Below are 26,772 nucleotides of genomic sequence, written 5' to 3'. Positions count from 1 at the left end.
CCTTAAAAACGCAGTTGCAAGTTAAGATTAACACTGTAGCACATTAAAGAAAAATGAAAGTCCAAATGGCAACATAAAACAATAACAAACATATCTACTTATATTATCACCCAAGTTCTCAGACAATATAAAAACTCATTATAGAGTTAAATATCACATCAAAGCACAATGGATATTCTGTACATACTAATAGGAAACATCTAGAAAATACTGTTGTAAACACAGCAACAGTATTATTTATTCTACCATGCCATGATCTCACAAGGACTGAGAGCTCAAAATTAATATAGATACTTTCTTGTTTGTTTATATAGTTCCTCTTCTGTATTAAATGCTATAAAATTGTAGGAAGAGTAATATATATACACAGATTTAGGAAAAAAATAAATAAGTTGAGCTTTAAAAATTGTTTTGGGGAAGCCAACATTTTAGAAATATTCAATACTATGAGCCATAATTACTTTTCAAGGTACTGATGTCCAGTGTAAAATGTACCTTTTTAATAAATGGTAAATATAGAATAGTCTAGGAATAATTTGGCAAAATTATACACAAGCTATATATACCAGAAAAATACCTCCATGTGTAATTGTTCTACAGAATTAGGTAAAATATTATATCCCGAATTCCTCTACCAGATGCTGAAAATTTGATATTTCATTAGACTAATAAATTCCATAGACTCAGAATAGTGATATAAAAAATGATATACATTTTCTACACATAAAAATTTTCATGACACAATTTAAATACTGACACTTTTCTCAATATCCCCTTATAATTTATCATCTTATTATAGACAGCCACATTCCCATGTAGCGCTTGGGGTAAGATCTATTAAGAAGTACAAACTGCCCTAGCCGGTCTGACTCAGGAGATAGAGCATCAGACTGTGGACTGAAAGGTCCTGGGTTCAATTCTGATCCAGGGCACATGCCTGGGTTGCAGGCTCAATCCCCAGTAGGGGTGTGCAGAGGCAGCTGATCAATGATTCTCTCTCATCATTGATGTTTCTATCTCTTTCTCCCTCTCCATTCCTCTCTGAAATCAATAAAAATATATTTAAAAAAAAGAAGTACAAACTTTGATTTCATTTTGCTTGCTACCATAATATTCCTTGGGCAAATTGAGTTTAAAAGAAAATTGATAATTTTGATGCTTATTTTTAAAATATGAGTAATATCAGCCTTATTTTACAAATGAAATGAACCTTAAAGAGAAATGAACTTGCTTTAGGTAGTATAGCCAATGTGCCAGAATGTACCTGGTGTACAGGTAAACAATACTCTTATGCATTCCAAATGAACATCATTTTCCAGCCACATAAAATGTGACACATAATTAAAGCAATCATTGGTCATGTTACATGAGAAAGCCACCCAAAAAGCTTTACCTTAGCACCAATATGGAAAAAACAAAACCAAAAATTTATACTGATTCATTTACAAAAGTCTTAAAAGATACTTCTTTCAATTAAACTAATGGAAGACTTATATCACTGTTAGGATATAATTACATTTAATGTCACCAACCACCATGAAATACAATAATCATCTGCCTAAGGAAAATGCATAAAGACTAAAAATGAATGGTGGTACAATAAATGCATTCAAACTTTAAGGCCTAAAAAGACAAACTGCATAGGGATGGTCACCATAGATTCAAATTTAAGAAAATCGGCCTATGTGGGCTTCTAAGTCTAGGCGTGCATGTTGAATCAATGGGTCAGCTTACCTGAAATTAAGAACATTTTGAGAGATCTGGCATGTATGTTTCCATAGGAATAAGTAATTGCTTGGATCTATTGAACATAATGTCTCCAAGCACTGTTTAATCTATACCAGTGGTTCTCAACTGAGGAGAGACATTTAGCAACAGCTATAGATACTTTTGGTTGTCACAATTGGGGGGTTGTTACTGGCATCTAGTAGGTAGAGACCACAATACTGCTAAATCCTACAATGCACAAGACAACCTCCCATAATGAAGAATTATCTGGCCCAAAATAGGAATCATGCCAAGGTTGAGAAAACCTGCTCTATATACCTTGGCTTAGAACAAAAGACTTGAACAAAGCCAGGCCTAATTGGATAAATCCTTTCACCTCTTCTAGGTAGTTCTGAACAATGATTGGCTCAGCTCACATGTGACCATTCATGAATGTTTGCAATATGCTCAGAAGACTAGTCCCTACCAACGGACAGCTGTTTCCCATGTGTGACTTATCTTGTTTCAGTTATAATATAAACAGCTCATTTCAAAAAGCAAATAGCTTGACTAATTTTAAAGTTCCTGGTTTATGAGCAATAGATTCCACTTTAGGAAATCATTGATTAACAAAACCAAGCAATTAATTGATGCCAAGTGTTAAAAACTAAGTTGTTTATGTACACTGAGGGCTAAAATCTCCCCATCAGAATTCCTATTTAATTGAAATTCCACAAGATTTCTAAGTAATTAGTGAATTTATTTATAGTCTTCATTTGAAAATCTTACATTTTCAACTTCTTTTCTTCCTCTTCTACTAGCTACAATATATTGAGTGTTATGTTCCAGGCACTGTATGAATTACTACACATGAATTTTATAGTTATAACAATCCTACTTGGTAGGATAATAAGGTATTATGGCATCATTTTCCTTATTATTCTTCAAACTCAAGAAGTCTGAAGGAAGAAAAAGGGGACTGAAAATAAAACATTTGACCATAGCACTCACAAGTCTCAATTCAATGTGAATTAATCTAGTACAATAAAAAGAAAAAAAGCCAGGAGACGATCAATACTATTTACAATAACAGCACCACTTACTGAGTGCTTATTATATGTAGGTTCATTGCCAAATGCTTTGATATATTGTTTCATTTAATCCTACCAGCAGCCCTTGGTGTAGATGTTGCTAGTCACCATGTTACAGATGCAGAAACGGAGGCTTACTTTGATGAAAGCCAGAGGCACACCTGGGATCTGTACTCTGTCTGCCACTCTTGAGGGTCTACCCCACGGGTTGGCAAACCATGACCCTTCGTTCAAATCTGATTTGCTTCCTCCCTTGTAAATAAAATGCTATTGGAACACAGCCATGCTCTTTCACGTATGCCTCTGTTGCTTTTGTGCTACAAAAGCAGAATCGAGCAGTTACAACAGAGACCATGCGGTAAAAACCTGAAATGTTTACTATCTGACCCTTTACAGCAGGAGTTTGCTTACATCTGCCTGAACTCTTCCACAGTAATTACGTCTGCTTGACCCTGAGCTCCACATTGCTAGGCACTGGAGGTCCTTGACATACTTCTCCAGTTAGGCGGTAGCTTCGCCTTCTTTAAGTACGACCCCTGCTTTTATTTTGATAGCCATCTTTAGGGCTAATGCTATCTTTTTCTTTAGCAAAGAGTTTATCTGAATAATGTGATGTTATGCAAGTGAAACTTATTAAAACTGATTTCCTCACAGTCTGAAATCATTAAAAAGCAAAAACTAAATGCAAAAACACTTATTGATCTTCTACTGGGCACACATTATGTGCCAGGGATACAAAAATGAATAAAACACAATCTTGCCCTCAAGGAGTTCACAGATGAGCAGGGGAAACTGAGGTACACACATGGCTTCCTAGGGCCTAGGCTCAGTGGCCTAGGATTCCAGGGAAGGAGTCTCCCAAGTCAACCGAGGCCTCAAAAAAAAATAAAAATAAAAGACATGTGAAAATCCATTTCTCGGTTTAAGAAAAAGGTCTCCACTATCTTGAGTTAGATAACAGAATTATGTCTGATTTGCTCAGTAAGTAACTGCTCAGACATAGAATGGTAGAGCTAAAAAGATTTACAAGCTCAGCCTCTTCAATTCACAGATGGGAAAACCAAGGGGTCTATACGTGCACTGAGCAGCGAGAGGCGACGGGGTTGCCCTGGGTGCCTGGGAGTTGAGCATGAACCCACAGGCGTTTTGGAGTGAGATCCTGCAGCCAGATTTGGAGCAACTTTCTGAGCCTTGGTTTCTTCATTTGCAACCTGGAGATCATATGTAATGGTCCTTGCGAGTAATAAGCAAGTTCATCTATGTACATCAAAGAGCAATGCCTGGCTCTTCATAAATTTAGTATGAGTATATACTATGATGAAAATTAAAAATGAGGCAGGGAAATGAACTAAACGCAAATCTTTAAGAGAGCCCCAATTCACTATGCTCCTGAGATCCCAGCTGGCCTGCAGCCTAAATATAAATAACTTTTGTCCTTCCCATTGGGGATGGATGGGAGGGGTTCACCATTCTTCTAGGTTTTTGTCTCAGACATAATAGAGTAACCTTTTCTTCTTCATTTCTGGTATCCCTGTTGTCTGGAAACATCTTTCTGACACCCCTTTCTATGCCAATCTTACTGGCACCACCCTTGGCCAAGTACTGACCATCACACCAGATTACTTGACCTTGCTCAGCTCCAGAGCAGCCCAGCTCACCTCCAACCAATACCCTGTGCCTGGTGCATAGCTGATGCTGCAAGAGAAACCGAGATACTATTTTTACCATATTACTCACCTGATGAAGACTATGTCATCATTCTGAGTAGCACAGCCCTTTAAGTCCAGACACTTCTGTCTGTAATCTTACCTGACATTATTTCTAATCATATTAATACAGTCATATTAAAAGAGACCCGATTTCAAATCAAAACAGCAACACATACTACTAGTGAGGCCCAGCACATGGCTTAATCCCTCTGAGGCTCAGTGTCCTTTTCTGCCAAGCTGAGATAAATAGGACCTCTCTCATGGGATTCTTGGGAAGATTAAGTACGTAATTCCCATCCCTGGCCGAGCCTGGCATAGAGTAAGTGAATACGAGTTGTTATTGTTATTATCTGAAAAACAGTACACGTCACTCCTCCCCACTTTTGTTCGTGTCCATGTGAATCCTTCCGCTTAGGGTTTCTTCCCTTCTTCCTGCTGCCAATCAAATTCAGCATCCTCACACAAAGCCTTCTCCTGGGGCTTTAGCCCACACCGATCTCCTGCTCTGGTGAACTCACTCATAGTTGGCATTTCCCACCTTGGCCCTTAATCGGTGGTTTTTACCCTGGGGTCATTTTGTGCACACACACACACCTGCCCCCCCGGGTCACTGGCAATGTCTGGATATATTTTTGGTTGTCACAACTGGGAGATGGGTATATTAACCATGTGTTTTATATTTTCTGTGTTTTATGATGCTCTGACTCCCTGAGGCTCTGAGAGGCTGCCCCTTCCAGGGCTAGCTAATTCCCAGAGACAGTGGACAATTTGCCTGCTGCCTGTCATAGGCAAAGCAACCAATCCAAAGCCTACACCCCAAACGCCTCCTTTGTCTAACTCTCTCACACCAAGCTAATATTTCCTCTGTCCTAAATCATCCCAGGGCCAGGTACCTGACAACTAAAGACCACCCCTGTAGCCCTATGCCAGTTTAAATCATTCCAACTGTTCAATCCTAAGCTTGCCTACCCTGACCCTCCCATTCCTCCCCTGCAAATGCTCTCCCCTCTGTCCTTCTGCCTCTGAATGACCCTGGTACTTCCCCCTGTGGCCGGCCCTATGTGGCATGGTGTGCGTCTCCTCCTCTAGGCTCAGTGTCCTAGGAAACAATAAGTGATAAACTCTTCTTTCAAAGGCATTGTCTCTATGTCTGCACCTTGCCACCTCTGACTGAAACAAATCCCAGGTACATTTTAAGACAGTGGATGCTATTAGTGGGTAGAGGCCACAGATGCTGCTAATATCCTGAAATGCATAGAACACCACTCCCCACAAACAAAGAATAATCAGTCCAAAACAAAACAGTCCTGAAGTTGAGAAACCTGACCTAACATGCCCCACACTGGGATCACAAGGCCTCCGGAAGCCCAGCTCTGCTATCCGTTCTATTGCTCAACCTGACCAGGGAAAAGGAGGAAGTCCCTGATTCCTGAATTGGCTGAACCACGGGGGAAATCAATATTATAGTTTAATTTGTAGTTATGGCTCTTTTAATAAAAAAAATCACTGAATGTTCAGCAAAAGTGAAAATATTTCTTCTCAGTCACTATGTAAAGTTTAGTGCTAACAGCTTCTGGTGGGAAGGAAATATCCATGATCACTATTGGAGGTCTCCGAAACAGCCCATTCATTTTCCTCTAGTGTGTCTGTCATTTGTGATGCGCTGTACCACCCCACCGCCCAAATCAGTATGTGCTAAAAATAAAATAAAATAAAATAAAATAAATAAAGAAGTACATACTCTCTGTTTTTGAAGTTTCACAGTGAACATGGGCAGACCAAGGGGCCAGAGGCTGAAACAGTCTCCTTTGTGTAGCTCAGTTTTCCAAATTAGTTTGATCTTGAAATGTTTCCCATACCATCTATTTCCACCCAATGGAGCAAGTGCTATGTGGAACCCATTTTGGAAACAGCTCATTAAAGTTGACAAAAATCTCAACATTGAACTTTAGAACTTGAACTCTAAAGTTCCTCACACTGTAATCAGAGCTGCTTTGGGACACGGAACAGAGAGAAGCTGACACAGCCGCCCTCGACTTCGGAGGTCTCTGGCAGAAAGACAGCACCTGCTGGTCTCTGCTGGAATTCGGGCAGACCGCATTTCCAGATGGCACGAAGAAACTGTCTTCCCACCTTATATCCTTGCATTGGTTATAACAGTACAGACTTCAACATATTTAGACCCCACAAAAAAAGTATTACTCATATTTTTCCACAAGCTATTGGGCTAATTTAAATTTTTGAGTGAGGAGGAACCAAACGACTTATGAATATACCTTGAATATCCATTAGGAAGAAAAGCAAGGGAGTCAATTAAGACCAAAGGTTATGGTGCAAAGTACCTCAATGTTCCCATCCACTTCCTCACTAGTCCCTAACCCATTCTAACATCTTCTATCCCTAAGTCACAGACAGGTGTGTTCATTTTTATAACTCTGTGACATCTATGAATATAGTTGACTCGCAGAGAACTGTGAATTCTGAGGAGGATCTGGTGTTCCTAGAGGACCTCAGCCCATCCATCCTTGCTTATGAGTGTGCAGCCTTCCTCTGCTGGGCAGGAGGAATGGCCATCAGCAAGGACTCTGGCCACTAGAATAGCCTTCAGCAGATTGCTCTATAGCAGTGGTCGGCAAACGACGGCTCGCGAGCCACATGCGGCTCTTTGGCCCCTTGAGTGTGGCCATGAAGTTTCAACTGTGCTGTATGTGTGCACCCGCACATGGTATTTTGTGGAAGAGCCACACTCAAGGGGCCGCAGTTTTCCGACCACTGCTCTATAGGGCTCGCCATAGCTCTGTGACCTGAACAGCCTGAAAGGCTCGGCTGAGTATGGGGGTGAGGACACGCACAGGCAGAAGCAGTGTAGCAGCAATGATCCTGCCATCTGTTCACCTAACGCAGGGGATCCCTCTACTTTTTCACCTTGAGATACAATGACTATCATTTCCCCTGTCCTAAAGGCATACAGCCATTCTCCCACCAATCATCTCCACGGACAGAGAGCAGAGCACGGAGCGAGGAGACACTCACCTCCTTCCTCCCTTCGGAATGTGCAGGCCAGCACCATGGATAGAAAAGCAGGACACCACCCTGGGTGTTCGATGTTTGAAAATGTTCCACATGCCTCCTGAACAGGCTCTGGACCCTCTGGAAAAAGCAGTACTGTCCTCCTCCTATCCTTCACCCCCTTTCCAAGAAGGAAAAAAGAGGCCAGGCCTGAACGACTGTCTGAGGCTAATTTGTGCCTAATTCCCAGAGGGTGCTCTGTTTTCCTGACTTGCCCCTGGAGGCTAATTCCTTCTGTCTGGTAAACACTGCCAGGAATTGTACTCTTAGGATTTGCAATAAAAATGAGGCCTGTTTACTTTCTAAAATCATGGTAGAAATCCTCCTAGTACCTAGTGAAATCTTGCTGTAATTTAGGCTATGATGTTTTCAAAGTAAATTTGTGCCATTTCATTCATGGTGAATTATGCACTGTGAGCTAGTAACACACACGGACCCATATGTCATACTTATGGTTTAAAGGCTGAATGTCATTCCTGTTTGGTACTCAACACTTGCTTATAGACCCCATGGTGAACTTCAGAACCATCAGAAATGCTAAGAAGGGAGTAAAAGGGACTATACACCTGATCCAATTCCATTGTAAACAGTTGCCTTTATTTAATACATGATTATTAATGTCGGCACTAACTTCAACACTCCTATTGAAATAATTTGAATCTAAAAATGTTATATCCCTATTCATTTATGCATGGTGTAATATAATTATTTAGTCTATATATATTTCCCCAAACTAACTCTATTCTCGGTGTACCACACTCAAACACTCACATGAATAACTTATAGTGTATTTGGCTATACATTATTGTCTCAAGCTGCTTGCTCTATTAGAGGTCTCATCATCTTCAAAGAATTAAAATGTGGGTTGTAATAGCACCTGTTATGATCTGATCTTTATATTTTAGAAATACAATAATCGCTTCACAATGTATTATATGTCATCTAAATGGAGTAGAGCAGAGAACAACTTTTAAACTGTGGTTCTGAAAAGCTCTGGGACCCTCTGGCACTATGAGGGGGCAGGCTGCCACCCTGGCCTGAACCAGAGCACTCCCCCTTTCATCTGGTTGGTACTTGGGGATCTTCTAAGATAATTGTTTTCTTCTTCCAAAGAATAACTCTTCCTTTGGTTATATGTTTCTTGTCTTTACTTTTATTTCTTGAATGTAGATGCTCCCTTTTGTATATGTTCCCCTCTTCTTGAAAATTTAACCTAAGCCTGCAGCCTAATGATTGCTACCCTCAGCAGGTACTCCAAGCTATTTCTACTGTCTTACCCTAAGAAATCTACATTTTCACTCATGATTCAACCTCAAAGACCTGGGACAAGGATGGGCGGAGTCCAGGAGCTCACCATCTCTATTTCCACTGCAAAGGACTCAGCTGCAAATATTAAAATCTCTCCTTTTGTATCCAGTTTTACTTTGGGTAGTAGTGCTCTGACCACAGGCTGATTAACAGTGCATGAATAATTCATGTCATGGCCAGTAGGAAATTCATTCTGGACAGGAAAACATGAGGGTGTTGGGCAAGGGAAGCCTTCACTGAGTGTTCATTTGGGGGAGGACGAGCTTCTGTCTGGGGCCTGCTTGGTTTTTTGAGTGGGCTGGCGGACTGACTCACACATCAGGGAGTTACCGAAAATGGGAGAGGGTGATTCTGGAACACGGAGCACATCTGCCATGGTCCCTGTCACCAAGATCTGCTTCTCTATACATTCTTTCATCATGCGGAGTAGTCTGGCTTACCAGACAAGTGACAATTTCCAAATGTAGAAATAAAAGTTATCTACAGAATCTGTTGCACATGTCAGCCAAACACTCGCCCATAAACAGACTCTAAGTCTCTCAAGAAAGAACCTAATTCTGGTACATGCCTCCCTGTCGGAGACGGATGGTGGCTGGCTATGTGGCAGATTTCATCCCTCCCTCTGTGCCAGGAAACGCTGGTGCCAACTCTGACTGAGAACACCTTCAGGATCTGGAGGCCTTGCTACAGGGCAGCTCCCAGGAATTCCAACCAACCAGTAATGCACTCGGGGCAGGCTTCTAGTCCTTTTTAAACGTTATTTCCTGTCACCAGAAGAATTGCACCTGGCTTTGCTTTCCCCTTTTCTTGCTTACTCCTCTATCTTTCTGCTCATGAACTTGGAGCAGTGCTACTGTTTGGAGGAGATTGTTCTTGGACTTGAAATAACAGAAGAACTCCCTCCACCAACAGCCACCGCTGGGGTTACGGCTTGTTTAGAAGATAATTATTGGATTTTATAATTACTTTTGTGGGTTGCAAAATAATTACTGTGGAGACAAATCTCCATGTGCCAAAATAGCAGAGTGATTGCTCTGAAGTTCACAATAACAGCCAAGATGGTGAGGTCTTAGGCGGGGATTAGAAATCCAGGCCGTCTGTCAGATGCGCCAGCCGGAAGCCCACTGGAAGGTCAGGGTCGGGGGTGGGGCAGCAAAGATGCTTAACAAACCTGGTTCGAAGCAGTTGTTTCTTTTAAGCTGATTTTCTTTTAAAATCTGTCCCTCTGAGTCACTGGGACATCAAGTAGCCTCTTAAAAAGACCGAAACTGCAATTCAGGTGAGTATCACAGACATGCGTGGGTCCCTTTCAAGTCTAAGCTCAGACATGGTGCTAAGGCAGTTAGGGGGTAACATCTCATGATAGGAACCCTGTGATAATGCAGGCTCAGAAAACTTTTTTTAAAAATAAAGACCAGAGAGGATTTTATAAATTTTCACATAAATATTTCAGGCTTTGAGGGCCTCGGTTGTCACTCAGCTCTGCAAGTGGCTGTGCAAAGCCACCACAGACAATACGGAATGACTGTGCTCCACCAGACCTTGGATATGGACCTTGGCATGTGAATTCATACAAGTATCTTCTGTCGTGAAATTGTACTCTTCTTTTGATTTTAGTCAACCATTGGGGATTGAATAAATTCTCAACCTGCAAAAACCACAGAAGGTTCTTGGTCTGCAGCTTACCACTCCCCAATCTAGATGGGTTTAGGCGCCTCAGTAACATCTTCAGGGAAGAGAAGTAAACTCATTTTAGCAGTGGGAGAAACACAGGATAGAGGTGACCCAAGAGTGAGTAGAGGGAATCGGTGGTCCCTAAGGCTTCCTCATTCTAACCAAATACACTCTCTGCCAGTCATTTCATCTTCCACTTTTGAATAAATTGACAGTTTGCTTAGGGTAGTGGTTTTTGCCCAAATTGTCAAAAAGTATCATTTTCACATTTAATTACTAGTCTTTCACAAAACAACTAGTGTTTCTTGGAGGTTCAAATCTCAAAGGCAGCCAACCATGGCTGGAGAGGAGGAACTAGAGGACAGCTCAGAGATGACAGCATGGACAGGGGACATATGTGGTACTTTCAACAATAAAGATTTAAAAAATATATCCTCTAGGGTGGTTATGATAGAAAACATAGGTAATAACAAGTATTGGAGAGGATATAGCTAAATGGGACTTCATATATTCATTGCTGGTGGGAATATGTAGTGATGAAACCAGTTTGAAAAGATCTGACAGTTCAAATGGTTAAACATGTTACTATATGGTCCAGCATTTCTACTACTAGGTATATATCCAAGAAAAATGAAAACAAATAACCACACCAAAACTTGTACATAAATGCTATCAAAATATTATTCATAATAGCCTAAAAGTGGAAGCAACCCAAAAGTCCATCAACTGATTAATGAATAACCAAAATGTGTCATATCCATACAATGATTCAGCAATAAGAAGAAATGAAGTACTGATTTATGCTACAACATGGGTGAACCTTAAAGACCTTATGCTAAGTGAAAGAAGACAGGTAGGGGACCTGTATTGCATGATTCTATGTATAAGAAATATCTAGAATAAGGAGGCCTATAAAAACAAGAAGTGGATTAGTGGTTACCTAAGGATAGCAGATATCAGAGAACTGGAGGGAATATGCTAAGGGGAACAGGGCTACTTTTTGGAATAATGAAAATGTTCTAACACTGGTTATGGTGATGGATGCCCAACTCTGAATAGACTAAAGGTCACTGAATAGTACACTTTAAATGGATGAATTGTATGGCATGTGAATAATATATCAACAAAGCAACTAAACTCCAGTGACATTTTCACAAAAATATATATATAAAAAAAACACCTGAAATTTGTATGAAACCACAAAAGACCGTAGTCAATGTAATCTTGAGAAAGAAGAACACCACAATTCCTGATTTCAAACTACACTACAAAGCTACAATAATCAAGACAATATGACACTGGCATAAACACAGACCCACAGACCAATGGAACAGAATAGACAGCCCAGAAATAACCGCCTGCATATATGGTCAATTAATTTGCGACAAAGGCGCTAAGAATGAACAATGGGGAAAGGACAGTCATTTCAATAAATGATGTTAGGAAAACTGGACAGCCACATGCAAGAGAATGAAACTAGATTCCTACTTACAACACACAAAAATCAACTCGAAATGGATTAAAGAGTTGAATGTTAAGTCCTAAAACTCCTATAAGAAAACATAGGGGTTAAGCTCCTTGACATAAGTCTTAGCAATGGTATTTTTTTATTTGGCAACAAAAACAAAAATAAACAAATGGAACTACATAAACTAAAAAGCTTCTGCACCCCAAAGAAATTCATCAACAAAATGAAAAGGCAACATTCCAAATGGAAGAAAATGTTCGCAAATCATATACATGATAAGGGGTTAATATCTAAAATATATAAAGAACTCACACAACTCAATAGTAAAAAACAAACCATCATTAAAAAATGGACGGAGGAATTAAATAGATATTTTTACAAATAAGACATCTAAATGGCCAACATGAAAAGGTGCTCAACATCACTAATCATCAAGCAAATGAAAATCAAAGCCACAATGAGATATCATCATCTCACACCTGTTAGATTGACTATAGATCAAGAAGACAAGAAAAGACAAGAAATAACCAGTGTTGTTAAGATGTGGGAAAAAGGGAACCCTTGTGCACTGTAATGTAAACTGGTGCAGCCACTATGGAAAATGACAGAGAGATTCTTCAGAAAATTAAAAATAGAAATATCATATGATGCAACAATCCTCACCCTTTTTAGTATATGTCCAAAGGAAATGAAAACAGGATACTGAAGAGATATCTGCACTCCTTTGTTCACTGCAGCATTATTCACAATAGCCAAGACACAGACACAATCTAAGCGTCCACCCCTGGATCAATGGATAAAGAAGATGTGGTGCATGTACACACAAGAAGATGTGGTCCATTCACAAGAAGGAAAGAAATCCTGCTATTTGCTACAACATGGATGAAACTTGAGGGTATTATACTAAGTGAAATTAGCCAGACAAAGGAAAACAAATACTGCATGTTAGCACTTATATGTAGAATGTAAAAAAAAAAGTCAAACAGAAACAGAGAGTAGGAAAGTGGTTTCCAGGGGTTGGGGGATGAGGGGTGAGGGGGCAGGGAAAATAGGGAGAGTTTGGTAAAAAGGGTACGAATGCTCAGCTATCAAATGAATAAGGTCTAATGTAAACATGGTGACTACAGTTGATAACACTGTGTTATATAACTGAAACCTGCAAAGAGAATGGAACTTAAATGTCCTCACCAATACATACATACATACATACATACATACATACATACAAATAAAGATAAGAGGTGAGGGATGCATTAATCAACTAGGTGGGGGGGGAATCCCTTCACTATATATACATAGATCAAATCACCATGATGTACATTTTAAAAATCTTAATATTTTTGTCATTTATGCCTCAACAAAACTGAAATTAAAAACAAAAACAATAAATAGAAAACAATTTTAAAGCTACTTAAAAAAATCCTCCAGAGAATCTTGTATTCCATCATAGAGCAAGACCCCACTCCTCAGCATGGTATCAAAAGCCGTTCATGGTTGACCTCTACCTATTCTTTGGACTCCCTTTTATTATTCCCCATCTTATATGCTCTATCCAGTCATATCAAATCACTCTCCTGTAGTCACTTTAATAAATGGATACATCTTAATGAAATAGTTTAATAATTAATAAGTTAACATGTATATTCATATGTTGAACACGTTTTAAAATGTCTAATAGCTATGCACTGTTCCAGGAACTGAAAACGCAGCAGTGAAGAGGAGAGACAAGAAAGACCCTACCCTCCTCTGGCCTCTGCACCTTTCTCTGCACATGCTCTTCATCTTGCCCAAGTGACTACCTCAGGCATCTTTGCCAGCACAATCCTATTCTCCCATCACAATTTAGCTCAATTGCCATCTCCTCCCACATGACCTCCTGGTCTTCTCTCTCAAGGAGATGGAGTTCCAACCTGTGAGTCCACAGCATCCTGAACCTACCTCTTCTATACACAGGAAATATGGCCCAAGACCCCCAGTGGATGCCTGAAACAGCAGATTGCACTGAACTCTATATACTGTTTTTTCCTATACATACATAACCTATGATGAAGTTTAATTTATAAATTAGGCACAGCAAGAGATTAAGGATAATAACTAACATAAAATAGAATAATTATAACATTATACTGTAATAAAAGTTATGTGAATGTGGTTTCTCTCTTTTTCCCGCCATCTCACCTTCCCTCCCTCGCTCTGATAACCTATCTGATGGAGACAGCTAACAGGCAGATAGCCTATACAGTACAAAGACAATAGACAAAGGGATGATTTGCTTCTTGGGTGGGATAGGGCAGGAGGACACAAGATTTCATCATGTACTCAGGATGGCACACAATTTAAAACTTATTAAATTGTTTGTTTCCGGAATTTTCCATTTAATATTTTCAGACTGTGGTTGACGGGGTAATTGAGACCATGGATAAGGGGAGAATACTGTATAGCAATGTCCTCACTAGATTGCAAGTTTCTCTAAGGGCAGGAACTCATCCTTTATCTCTCTGCACATTGAATTCACTATAGGCATCAATTCTTGTTATGTGAGTAAACGAAAGACCATGTTCTACCTTTCTTCTGGCCTTGGGCATAGAAAGAGTACAACTGTAAGAACAACCAGCACATTATTCCTTTCATGTGGTTCGCTGCTAATGTTCTGGCTGAATGTTCCCCAGGCAGAAAATCTCTACTATTTATTTCTTCTTTCCCAGCCCAACACCTGGATTCTTGTTTAGCTCCTGGTTCTCTGACCCAGAGCTTTGCAACTTTGGCCTCTTTGGTCTTTCCTACTCCCCCTTATCAACCTTTGGGCTGAAGGGAATTGCATCCCTTCTCCTACCCCTTGCCTTCTGGCCTTCATCTGGCTCCCCCTCATCTCACTGCCTTCATTACAACTGCCTACTTGGCACTGACCTTGAAGCCTTTGAAGGTGATTCCTAACTGGCTCACATTGCCCCCTCCTTTCAGACACTTTTAAACTCTAAATGCCTCCTGAAGTTAAAATGTTCTTATTGTTCATATTAATTTGCAAACTACAGAAATGAATGTTTGGGGCTATGCCAGTATTGATCCCTCCCTTTCCCAATAACATTTTATGTATATATTTTTTCTATTAATCTTTAATCTCCTTTAGGCATACAGATATATTTTAAGCTACAGATTTTATAAATATTTTAAACATTTCTTTTCCTAAAGTAAGTGAATATTTACAGATGTTGTCTATCAAGTGTCAGAAAGATACAAGAATGGAAGGGAAAACGACTAGTAAAATTACATATGAGGTCAAAATTAAGAAGGCAAACTGGCTTTGAATTGCTGGTGCTTGAAAGTGTTACTGGGCCTCTTTATGTGTCTGTAACAGAAGAAAAGAATCCTGGTGTGTTTGTTGTTGTTGTTTTGACACTTACTGCTCAAGGTCTTGAAACAGGCTTTCTTGAGCTATAAGTGCTCATGGCTTCCGGACTCTTTCTCTTGTCTGGTCCCTGCCTAGCACTGCCAGCAATGCCATCATAAAATCCCACTCAAATTTACTTCATCCTAATACAGGAGTGGGGAGAATGTGGGTGATGAGTCCATGGGGTTCATTACCGTATTCTGTCTACTGTTGTATATGTGTAAACTTTTCCATAATAATAGTTGTTGGTTTTATTAAGGTAATGTGATCTCTCCACCTCTGCTTAAAAACCCCTGGGCCACCGTCGGTGCTCACTGGATGAAACCTGAATTCTTTCATAAATTGTATCAGGAATTTTCTGACCTCTCTCTTGCCCAAAGTGGGACCAACCACTCTCTCTACTTTCTGTCTCTAAAAGAACACTTTCCTTTCTCAAACACTTAAAAATTCTGTGCATATATTTTGTCTACCTGTCTACCTCCCTGTACTACAGTATAAGGTCTTTGAGAGCAAAGACCACACTGTCTTAGTGATATTTATATTTCCAATGTTTAACATGGCACATAAAAAATGTTTCACAAATATATTGCTGGGGAAAATGATAAATTGCTCCAACGTATGTTTCCAGACTAATTCATGTCATTTCCCCCCACATTCCACCTGCTGAATTTACCTACTTTCTCCCCAACACATGCTCTTTTACAGTTTAAATGGTCTATGTACAGTTTTTTCCTTACTGAAATGCCTTTCCCTTGTTATCTGAGAAAACTCCTCTATTAGGTTGCAGTCCAAATATCACCTCCTCTGTGAAGCCCTCCTGTCTAACTTATACCATGATGGCTTCCTCCAATAATGTAGCAGTTCACTTTCTTGCTACTCTCACTAAAATCTAAACTCTTCAAAGGCAATAACTGGTTGTTGTACTTTTTGCTATTTTCCCTGAAGCTGAGAGGGCTCTGCATACATAAGCTGCTAATTTTACAAACTAATGTAAGAGAATCAACAGCTAGCTGTTTGAGTATACAATCCTTTAATAAAACTGTAAGAGCACAACTTCATTAGACTCTCCCAGCCCTGTACATGCCTTCTTTACCCCCCTTCTTCACTTCTCTTCCCTACTATCTGAGCAAGGGTCTTTCTTTTCAGGGTTCCATACTCTGCCCAAGATAGAGCTTTGCCCAGGCTTTCCTGATTTTAAGAAAGCAGTTCCCTGCCTGTGTCCTTTGCCTCAGGCCAAGTCCTCCATACCTGTCACTCCGATTCTGAGTCATATCCCTCGGACCAATGCAGACAAAATTCTCCAGTAACTACTTCCTTCAGCTATTAATCTTTCCTCTTCCTTGCAAGGATCTTACCTTGCCTATTTTTTTTTTCATTTTTACTCAACTGACAAAAAATGCTTAGTCATTGTAAATATAGATATATATGAGTACTTTTTACCTAGAACATCCTGGCCATGATTGCTAAAACTTCAAAAAAATAGTTTGACATGAGCAATGTTGAAGAGGCTCTTCCCCAGTCTCACTTCTACTTCACTTGCCTTATTAGAAATAAATGTTTACCTGTTAAATACATAGTGGAATTATGTGCTTTCACCTGGACCCAATCCAAGGAAGTTTAATTACCGAAGAGGCCAAGCAGTGCAGAATAATAGCAGGAGGAAAACACTCGACACAAAATTGGACTTGGCGGTAACAATACAAATGATAGTAATCACAGCTAATATTTCTCTAGCACTTTCTTTTGCCAGGCTAAGTGCTTTGTACCAATTACCTCATTTAATCCTCACAACTCCATGCAGTAAATAATGCTGTGGTATCCTAAAGTCACCCAGCTAGCAAGTGGATGAGCCATTATTTGAAAATAGGCAGCGAGATTCCAGGATCCAGCTCTGAGCCTCCATGGAGGACAGGTTCTGTGAGCAGCTCTGACACTCATGGTGGTTGGAATTTGGATTGCTCACCTAATCTTTATGCACCTCAGTTGTCTCATCTGCAAAATGAGGGGTCTCACCCACAAAAACTCATAAGGCATTCTCTTCTAAAAGGCTGTCTTGTTGACAAACCCTACAGTTAGAGTAACAGAGAAGTATTATGATACATGGTCATTCCAAAAATTCGTATTGGAATACATTAGAAAACTTGTTAAATAGTTATATCCCTAAAACAAAATTTTGAAAAGCAGCTAGTGGATCAATAAATTAATACATTTGTATACAAATATTTAAAGCTAGAAATCATATTTAGTGAAATGAAGACAACCCTGAAATATTGATAAATTACATGTAAAACAGCACTGAGGCCCAGCCTGCGTGGTTCAATGGTTGAGCATCTGAGCATTGACCTATGAACCAGAAGGTCCCTGTTCTATTCTCAGTCAGGACATATGCCTGGGTTGCAGGCTCAATCCCCAGTAAGGGGCATGCATGAGGCAGACAATCAATTACTCTCATCATTGATGTTTCTATCTCTCTCTCCTTCTCCCTTCTTCTTTGAAATCAATAAAAATATATTTAAATTTTTTAAAAAAGCACTGAGTAGTAGCCGCAATAAATATGTCTTGTTTCTGAATTTATTTATGATTAATTACTACTTTTTAAGTATACTGCTATAAAACAGGCTTCAAAATATTTCTAAAAACTGTTTTAAAACTCTTAAAAATGTTTTACTTATTTTAAATTACATCTTAAAATATAATTATTAATGATGTTATAATTCCTATGATAATTTCTCACTATTAATAAGCTCAAAAGAATTTCAAATGAGAATAGGAAATGTGTATGAAATTATATACAGAAATTAGAGGATAGGTGCACGAAATTCATGCACTCAGGGGGGGGGGGCGACCCTCAGCCTGGCCTGTGCCCTCTTGCAGTCTGGGAGCCCTCAGGGAATGTCCAACTGATGGCTCCCATAGGGAGTGGGCCTAAGCCGGCAGTCGGACATCCTTAGTGCTGCAGTGGAGGCAGGAAAGGGTCCTGCCACTGCTGTTGTGCTCGCCAGCTGTGAGCCTGGTTTCTGGCTGAGTGGCGCTCCCCCTGTGAGAGCTCACTGACCACCATGGGGCAGCTCCTGCTTTGAGCGTCTACCCCTTGGTGGTCAGTGTGCGTCATGCAACTGGTTGTTCCACCGGTTAATTGGCATATTAGCCTTTTATTATACTAGCATATGCTACCTGGCTTTGTAGAACAGATTTCTCCCTAAATTTGATCTTTAACTATTTGTAAATTAAATCATATTCTCTCTTGACTTCCAGCATGTTTAGTGATGATTTAGCTACTTTTGGCTTGACAATGTACATAACTTCTAATATACTTAGTTAAAAATTTCTCTCCCTCTACTCCTACTAATGCTAGCTCTTTATTTTTAGGTAAAGCAGATAAAAATAATTAAATGTACTAGGAAATTCTGCAATTCATTCTAACTCTGTATCTAACAAACCTGGCTTATCAAACCTACACATGTATAGAACACATACACATCACAGTACCTGATTTTCTACATTCAGTGTAGATGTCACTTAAAAAATACAACTGGATAGCATGGTGGAAAGCACCTCACTTTGAAAGACAGGCAAACAAGGGTGTGGATCTTTGTTCTACCATGTGCTTGCTCTGTAGCCTTTAGTGTTGCAGTGCTACATAAGCTTGCTTTCTCATCTGAAAGTGGCTTCAATATTAAAACAAATGCGTAAAGCTAAAGTAAATGCAAACTATCTTTGGTCATTAATTGTAAACTATATCATACAGTTTAAAAAAATACTTAAAATAAGGTCAGCAAAGCATCTTTAATATTATTTAGTGGATATGAGGAACTTTGAAAAAATACTTCTAAGTAAAACAGCAATTGCAAAAATGTAATTTCACCTTTTATATCTGCTCAACCATCCGGGAATATTTTTTTCTTTTAATGTTTATTCCATATCAGCCAAATACTTTAAATTCTAGATTGTCTTTAAACTGAAAGTTAGTAAACTATGTTTTAAGTATGTTCAAAATAATGGCCATTTTTATATACAAAGAAATTAAGAATAAAAGGAACTCTGTAAAATTTTAGCTATGTAAAAGTTCAAGTGAGGTCTTTGCTGCTGGACGAGCATTTTCACTGGTTGCCACTCAATGGCCTCTTTGGTGCTAAATGAGGAGCCAAACGTACGATGGTGCTGGACACAATGTAGGTACGCCCGCCACAAGAAACATGCTCTCCTATGGGGCCCCACCAAACCCGTTTGCATTATTGTACTCTTCACCACTCATTCCTTTTAAGATAGCGGGCTCTCCTGACATACAGAACAGATGACTCAGATTGAAAAGAGCGTCTACAGTGTATGTTTGGTTGATTTTTGAAGGAATAATAAAATACGGGGGAAGGAAGTGGGGTGATGGAGTTGAGACCCAAAGAAAAGATTTTAAAACATTCTTATAACTTAAAGAGAAATGGCCACAATTTGTTGTGCACTGTAAAAGAGCATGGTGTTGAAGCCAGACAAATGCGAATTTACAGCCCGCCTTCTCATTTACCACACATATAACTTATGAATGAAGTCTCTCTGAGCCTCAGTTTACTTCTCTGTGAAATGGAAATTAAAAGATTGCCTCGCTCATAGGATTGATCTGTGCAATAAATGAAATAAAAATGAAAAGCAACTGTTACTTATTATTGTTACATAAACATAATGAATGAGTTTTTATGATGTTGCATAAAAAACTGTTGCTAATAGGAGCTTGGGATAAAGATATCTAAAAAAAAGAATAGAAAATAGCTTCTAGAGAACTTATCTAACAGAACATCCACTCATGACAAAAAATCATGAACGGTCAATCCTTGCAGAAAATGACATTTATTTGAACTCCCTTTCCTTTTATAGGGGGCAGTGCTGCTTTGGGCTCTGGTAGTAAAAGCAGAAGGGTTAAACTCCTGACCTCATTCTATTTCAGGGACTAAATGAGCATACCACCCATTAGGAAGGCAGGGTGGAATTAGGCAAAACATTAGTCACTATAGCCTGAGGTCTCTCACCTAAGAATCCTTTGAAATTAAATAGTTGAGTCATATCAGATTATATGTGAACATCCATAGGTACATTCTGGAGTGTCTGAGACTGTAGAGAGGACGCAAGCAGGAATGTGTACTGTAGGCTGGAACATGCCTGTCTCCATCAGCAGTGTATACCACAATGTTCACCACTGGTCACGTTCGTAATTACACCTGTCAACACACATCCTTGAGTGTAGACATAGACCCTTCCTTGTGGTAGCCACATTTAGAAACTCTAACTTAAATAAAATCCCAAGGTTGTGAAAGCAGCCCATTTGAGAAGCAATTCAGAAAGCAGAGGGATTCATTTAATAAATATTCCAGCCTGCATCTCATGCTGTATTACATTACAGTATATGGTAAAAGTCTGGCTTTGGATCATCTCGTTCACCCATTTATATTCCATAGGTGTCATTAGCTTATATCATAACCAAAGGACCAAACGCAGTAAGTGTGCGCTTCTCAACATACCGTCCCCTAAACCAACAGCAGCAGCATTAGTGTGTTTTGTGCACGCCTGCCTTCCTCCAGCAGGGCCCCAGTGTTCCTCTTGGATGCCTAGTGCCATGCTGCACAGCCTCTCCGGCAGTTTAATCAAAGAAAAGTATAATTACACTAGCAGGATGCTATTTTGAAAAGATTATTAGCCAAGCCACGGTCGCTTCATTACTCTGCACTTCAGAGGCCAACAATGAACACGAGGGATCCTAAGTATTATTTGTTCTTCCAAAGGGAGCAAGAGGACCCGCTGGGTAATAGGAAATTCTGTCTGCCCAAGCAGGTGCGAGTGTCAAGCGAGGCACTGAGCTTCAGGCTGGCCGGTAGCTCATTCTTTCCCTGCAAAATCTGCTGCCTAAAACTTTTCCGAGACCTTACGTGGCTCGTCCGAGTCTGCTCCGTGAGCTGCTTCGGAACCGCCTGGAGGCTCCTGCGAAATGCGCTGCCACATGGGCGCGCCCACAGCTGCAGCGGCTTCTGCCTGCTGGGCGCGGAGCTGTTCCTCTTTCTTGGCTCCTTCTGCCTGGGTTGCTGGCAGCCGGGCACCCTTCCGCTGCCCCGCTTCAGACGGTATTTGGGGGAGCTCTTTGGCTCGCACACGCCCGCTCACGCCCGCTCGGAAGAAGCCGCTGCATGCCCCTCCCCCACTCCCACATTTCGAACATTAGGCACCATTCCAAGAGGGGCCAAATCCAAAAATCACGGCCATGTTTTGCTCCAAACAGACACCATCCAACAACTCCACAAGTCCCCAGGACGCTGGGTGCTGTAGCCAAGGCCAAACCACCTCTCCAAAGTGAACGGACACCCGTAACACCGCCCATCGGTAGCAAAGGCTATATCCTACCCTGGCGCAAGGATGTGAGAACAGCTAAGAAGCCCAGAAAGCTAAGACAGCAGGTGCGGTCGTCTTCTCCAAGCTGATAATGTTGCCCTTAACAAATAACCTAAAACCCCACCTTCCCAAGAGAAAAGCCCAGATTTACCCCTTTTCAAACCCCTATTTCAAACGCCTCCTTTGGGGGGATGCAGTCCGGGTTTGGCTCCTGTCATCACTCTGCAAAGTGCCCCGCGGGCGGGTGTCACGCCTGGGTAGCGGGCTGAAGTCCCCACAGTTCTCCAGGCAGCAGAGCTGGTGGCACCCGCGAACTGGGGACCAGCGGAGCCACCTCCCCGCCTCCCGCGCTCGCCGCCGCCCCGACGGGCCCAGGCACTCACCGTCCCGCGTGTCTTCCCCGCGACTGCAGTTGCTGCAAATGTGTTTGATCTCCTTGCCTAGTTGACAATGGATCACAAAGGACACGTTGTTGTTGTTGGGGGCGGGCTCCTTCAGGGGCTTCATCCTCAGCAAATAAAAAGCTTTCTTTTTGGGTCTCTGGGCGCTCGCGACTGGCACCGCGCCCTCCCTGCAGCGCGGCGAGCGGAGCGCAAACCTCCCGGGCTCCGCAAGGCGCGTGGGCTCCGCCATCCGGCCCCCGGACGCCCCGGGCCCGGCGCTGCTCCGGCCCCCGCGCGCTGCCACTCGCACCCCGCTGCCAGGCCAGCATGCCCCCGCCCCGCCCTGCACCTGCGTGTCTACAGCGACCACGGCGGGTCGGGTCAGGGGAAGGCGCGGAAAGGGTCTTGTCCTCCCTGACCTCGCTGCCGGAGCCAATCCGTGCCCCAGGGCTGGAGGAGGGTTTCTGGAAGGTACTCCTCGGTCCTACCTGCGCCTCGTGCGCACATCCTCCCCTGGCAACCCCACCCCTCAGTAAACCTCAGCTCCAGCGATTGGAGCCCACTGGTTTAGCAGCTACCTTCACTCTCTCTGGAGCTCCCGGGCAGACGCCAGCCTCCCCCTCCCCTTTTTCTCACAGCCTCACGGAGCCAAAGGAAAGCTGGAGGTGCCACACAGAGAAGGCAGCTGCGCTGGGAGCCCTGGAGTGCAAGCGTCTCTCTTGGGCCAGAACAAATGACCCTTCTCTGGTGGGTCCATCCCCCAGTCCTGGAGCCCGCAACCTGTTACAATATAATTGATGCTTTCACCCTCAACAGACATCCCCCAACCTGAAGGGGGCCTCGCACCCGTGTCATTAACACTTTGAGTAAAAAGGACCAGAAGAAACTTGAGCAAAACTCAGAAACAACTTGCAACTCTGGGATCCCGGCTAGTCTGGCTGAAGATGCCCCAGCTGTTTTAGCACAGTGCACAGCCTTAGCGAGGCAGCGGCACCAATGGCTCCGTAATAATAGCCGCAAGTTAGAGAGCTTCTTTGCTCTGCACTTTAAAAAGAAATCACACAGTGTCTGAACAATAATCCTGACTCGGGTATTGTGAATCCCACATCACCCTTTAGAGACTACGTTTAGAAAAGCCTCATATCACAATCACCTTGGGTGCTTATTCTAAGAATAGGGACTTGGGGGCCTCAAGCCCTCAGATTCTGGTTTAGCAGGCCAGTTTAGGGGCCAGGGATGTGTAGCTTTAACAAGCTCCCCAGTGATCTTTTTTTTCTCTTTAATTCTTTATTGTTTAAAGTATTACATGTCTCCTTTTTCCACCATTGACATCTCCCTGTCACTCTCACCACCCAGCACATGCCCTCACCCCCCTAGTGTCTGTGTCCATTGGTTATGCTTATATGCATGCATACTGGTCCTTTAGTTGATCTCTTTCCTCCCCCTTCCCCCACTGCCCCCCCCCCCTTATCTTCCCTCTGAGGTTTGACAGTCTGTCCAATGCTTCTCTTGTCTCTGGATCTATTTTTGTTCATCAGTTTATGTTGTTCATCATATTCTACACAAATGAGTGAGATCATGTGATATTTATCTTTCTCCAACTGACTTATTTCACTTAGCATACTGTTCTCCAGATCCATCCATGCTGTTGCAAATCCATCCTTCTTTTTTACAGCAGCCTAGTATTGCATTGTGTAGATGTACCATAGTTTTTTAATCCCCTCATCTGCTCATGGGCACTCAGGCTGTTTCCAAATCTTGGCTATTGTAAATTGTGCTGCTATGAACATAGGGGTGCATATATCCTTTCTGATTGGTGTTTCTGATTTTTTGGGATATATTCCTAGAAGTGGGATTACTGGGTCAAATGGCAGTTCCGTTTTTAATTTTTTGAGGAAACTCCATACGGTCTTCCACAGTGGCTGCACCAGTCTGCATTCCCACCAGCAGTGCATGAGGGTTCCTTTTTCTCCATGTCCTCAACAGCACTTTCCGTTGTTGATTTGTTAATGATAGCCATTCTGACAGGTGTGAGATGGTACCTCATTGTCGTTTTGATTTGCATCTCTTGGATGATTAGTGACTTTGAGCATGTTTTCATATGTCTCTTGGCCTTCTGTATGTCCACTTTTGAAAAGTGTCTATTTAGGTCCTTTGTCCATTTTTTGATTGGATTGTTTATCTTACTTTTGTTAAGATGTATGAGTTTCCTATAAATTTTGGGGATTAGACCCTTATCAGCTATAACATTGGCAAATATGTTCTTCCATGCAGTGGGCTTTCTTGTTGTTTTGTTGATGGTTTCTTTTGCTGTGCAGAAGCTTTTTATTTTAATGTAGCCCCATTTGTTTATTTTCTCTTTAGTTTCCATTGTCCTAGGAGCTGTGTCAGTAAAGATATTACTACAACGTATGTCTGATATTTTACTGCCTATGGATTCTTCTAAGATTTTTATGGTTTCCCGTCTTATGTTTAAGTCTTTTATCTATTTCCAGTTTATTTTTGTGTATGCAGTAAGTTAGTGGTCTAGTTTCATTTTTTTTGCATGTATCTGTCCAATTTTCCCAGCACCATTTATTGAAAAGACTGTCTTGACTCCATTGTATGCTCTTGCCTCCTTTGTCAAATATTAAATGAGCATAATGCCTTAGGTTGATTTCTGGGTTCTCTGTTCTGTTCTGTTATGGGTTCACTCAGTGAGATAGACCACCGACTCAGAATTTAAATTTAAGAGCCTTTATTAAGCTGGCCAGCTGACCACAGTCACAGCACCCTGCCAAAGCAAAGGCTAAACTGCAGCGCTGACTGCAAGAGTTACATTTTATTACTAAATTTTGTGGAGGCCCAGAGATAAATGTGTCTTTCAAATTCTGGGCCCCCAATATGGAGGAAACTCTCTTTATTTATACTTTTTCCAGTCCTTTGTCTCTCAAATTCGGAATGAGACTTCCAGGCCTTCTAAGAAAGAAGGCCTGCGTGCTGGGAAGGGGCAATGAGACCATATCTCAAGGCCTGGTCTGATGTCAGTACCTTCTTATCTATGTGTTTTAGGAACAGACAGCACAGCATGACCCGTCTGGCCAAAGCGCCAGATATGCAGCCCAGCACAGTTCCATTGGTTTATATGTCTGTTCTTGTGCCAGTACCAGGCAGCTTTGAGAACAGTGGCTTTGCAATATAGCTTGATATCTGGTATTTCCCCAGTGATCTTGATGCAAAACATAAATGGGGAAACAGTTGTTTGCAGCCAAGTGTGTCTGACTCTGAGCCTCTGTCTTCCCACCACTCCCACTCCCTGAGATCCACAACCCCTACCCTCCTCCAGTCTACTGAAATAGTGTCAGTTAAAGGATGTACTATCACTACCAGTTGTTTCCAGAAACTCCTCCAAAGTCAATTTCATAATACCCTGTGACTGACACTTCCACAGAAGGCAGGCCACTGCTAGTCTTTCCTCCAAATTCTAACTTTATTGCTCATATCACAGGTAAAAAGGTAAACAATCCACTGAGGATATTAAATTCTGTGTTACAATATGCTTTTGATCATTCCACTTCTACCATTCTGTCATTTATGCTACTTCTCAGCTGCAAAACGTTCTGCCGAAATCATCACATTCAGTTTCATTTCCACACTGTAGTTAGGAACATCAGGTATCCAGCCACCATAGCCTGCTCTAGAGGACATGTCAGGGACTGAAGTGAGAGTCAAGTGTTGGACTTGTGCTCTCTTTAGTTAGATCACGACCAAGTCTCTCCCGGTGCCCCTCAGGGCCTTTGGGGAATGCTCCGTTCTTGCCTGGATTACCAGCCAAACCAGCCACAGCTAAATCTCGCTGTATCTGCTCATGTCAGATTCATGTCAGTCAGTCCCTGGCTAATTAATAGCCTTATTAGCAAGGGACCCATTTGTTATGAGGGAATTTATTGCATTGTGTCATAGGCAAACACTCATTATTCTCTTTTTCTAATCCTCAGGTCTCTTCCCCAAGCTGTGTTTCCTCTTAACTTACTTCTTCATTACATCTTTTCTTAAATGAGTTTTTTAAATTACATGCCTTACTCTCTGCCCCACAGGTCAGGATAGTGGGCCTGCATAAACACTGTAGGGTTTTATTTAAACACCTGAGCCTGCAGTAATTTTTTATTCACTCACCAGATACTAAACCAGACCTAAGGCCTCTGGAGGTCTCTGACTTAAATGGCCAAATGGCATTGTAGCATAAAGAGCTCTGACACAAGCAGCAGCTGAGGCTCAAATGTTAAAGGAGATGGCCCACAATTGTGGGGGGCTTCTTATTCATGCTAAGTATGTAAAAACACTAAGATCTACCCCAAAAGGTTGTGGGCTAGATTCCCAGTCAGGCCACATACCTAGTTGTTAGTTTGATCCCCAGTGGAGCGTGTAATGGAGGCAACTGATGGATGTTTCTCTCTCTCTCTCTCTCTCTCTCTCTCTCTCTCTCTCTCTCTCTCTCTCTCCCTCTCTCTCTCTCTCTCCTCTTTATAAGCATATCCACAGGCGAGGATTAAAAATAAATAATTAAACAAACAAACAACCTGTGTAACTGTGTGTCCAATATAATATTTACTAGCTACATGTAGCT

General features: G+C 41.5%; 1 protein-coding gene across 5 annotated transcripts in view; it reads right to left on the bottom strand.

Moving 5' to 3' along the window:
- PHACTR1 (phosphatase and actin regulator 1) overlaps positions 1 to 26,772 on the bottom strand; it is a 485,326-nt gene that overhangs the window by 222,221 nt on the left and 236,333 nt on the right. For 2 of the 5 annotated variants that reach the window (XM_059688646.1, XM_059688647.1), the window contains exon 1: positions 22,167 to 22,662. The exons of the other annotated variants lie outside the window; for them this stretch is intronic. In XM_059688646.1, coding sequence (XP_059544629.1) covers positions 22,167 to 22,416 — 250 coding nt within the window. In that variant the 5' untranslated portion in view covers positions 22,417 to 22,662. Of the gene's footprint in view, positions 1 to 22,166; positions 22,663 to 26,772 lie in introns of those variants that run through there. 5 annotated transcript variants of the gene reach the window in all.

This window comes from Myotis daubentonii, chromosome 3, assembly GCF_963259705.1.
Source record: "Myotis daubentonii chromosome 3, mMyoDau2.1, whole genome shotgun sequence".
Lineage (NCBI taxonomy): Eukaryota > Metazoa > Chordata > Mammalia > Chiroptera > Vespertilionidae > Myotis > Myotis daubentonii.
The sequence above is the reverse complement of the archived record's forward strand: the minus strand, read 5'-3'. Positions and strand labels throughout refer to the sequence as shown.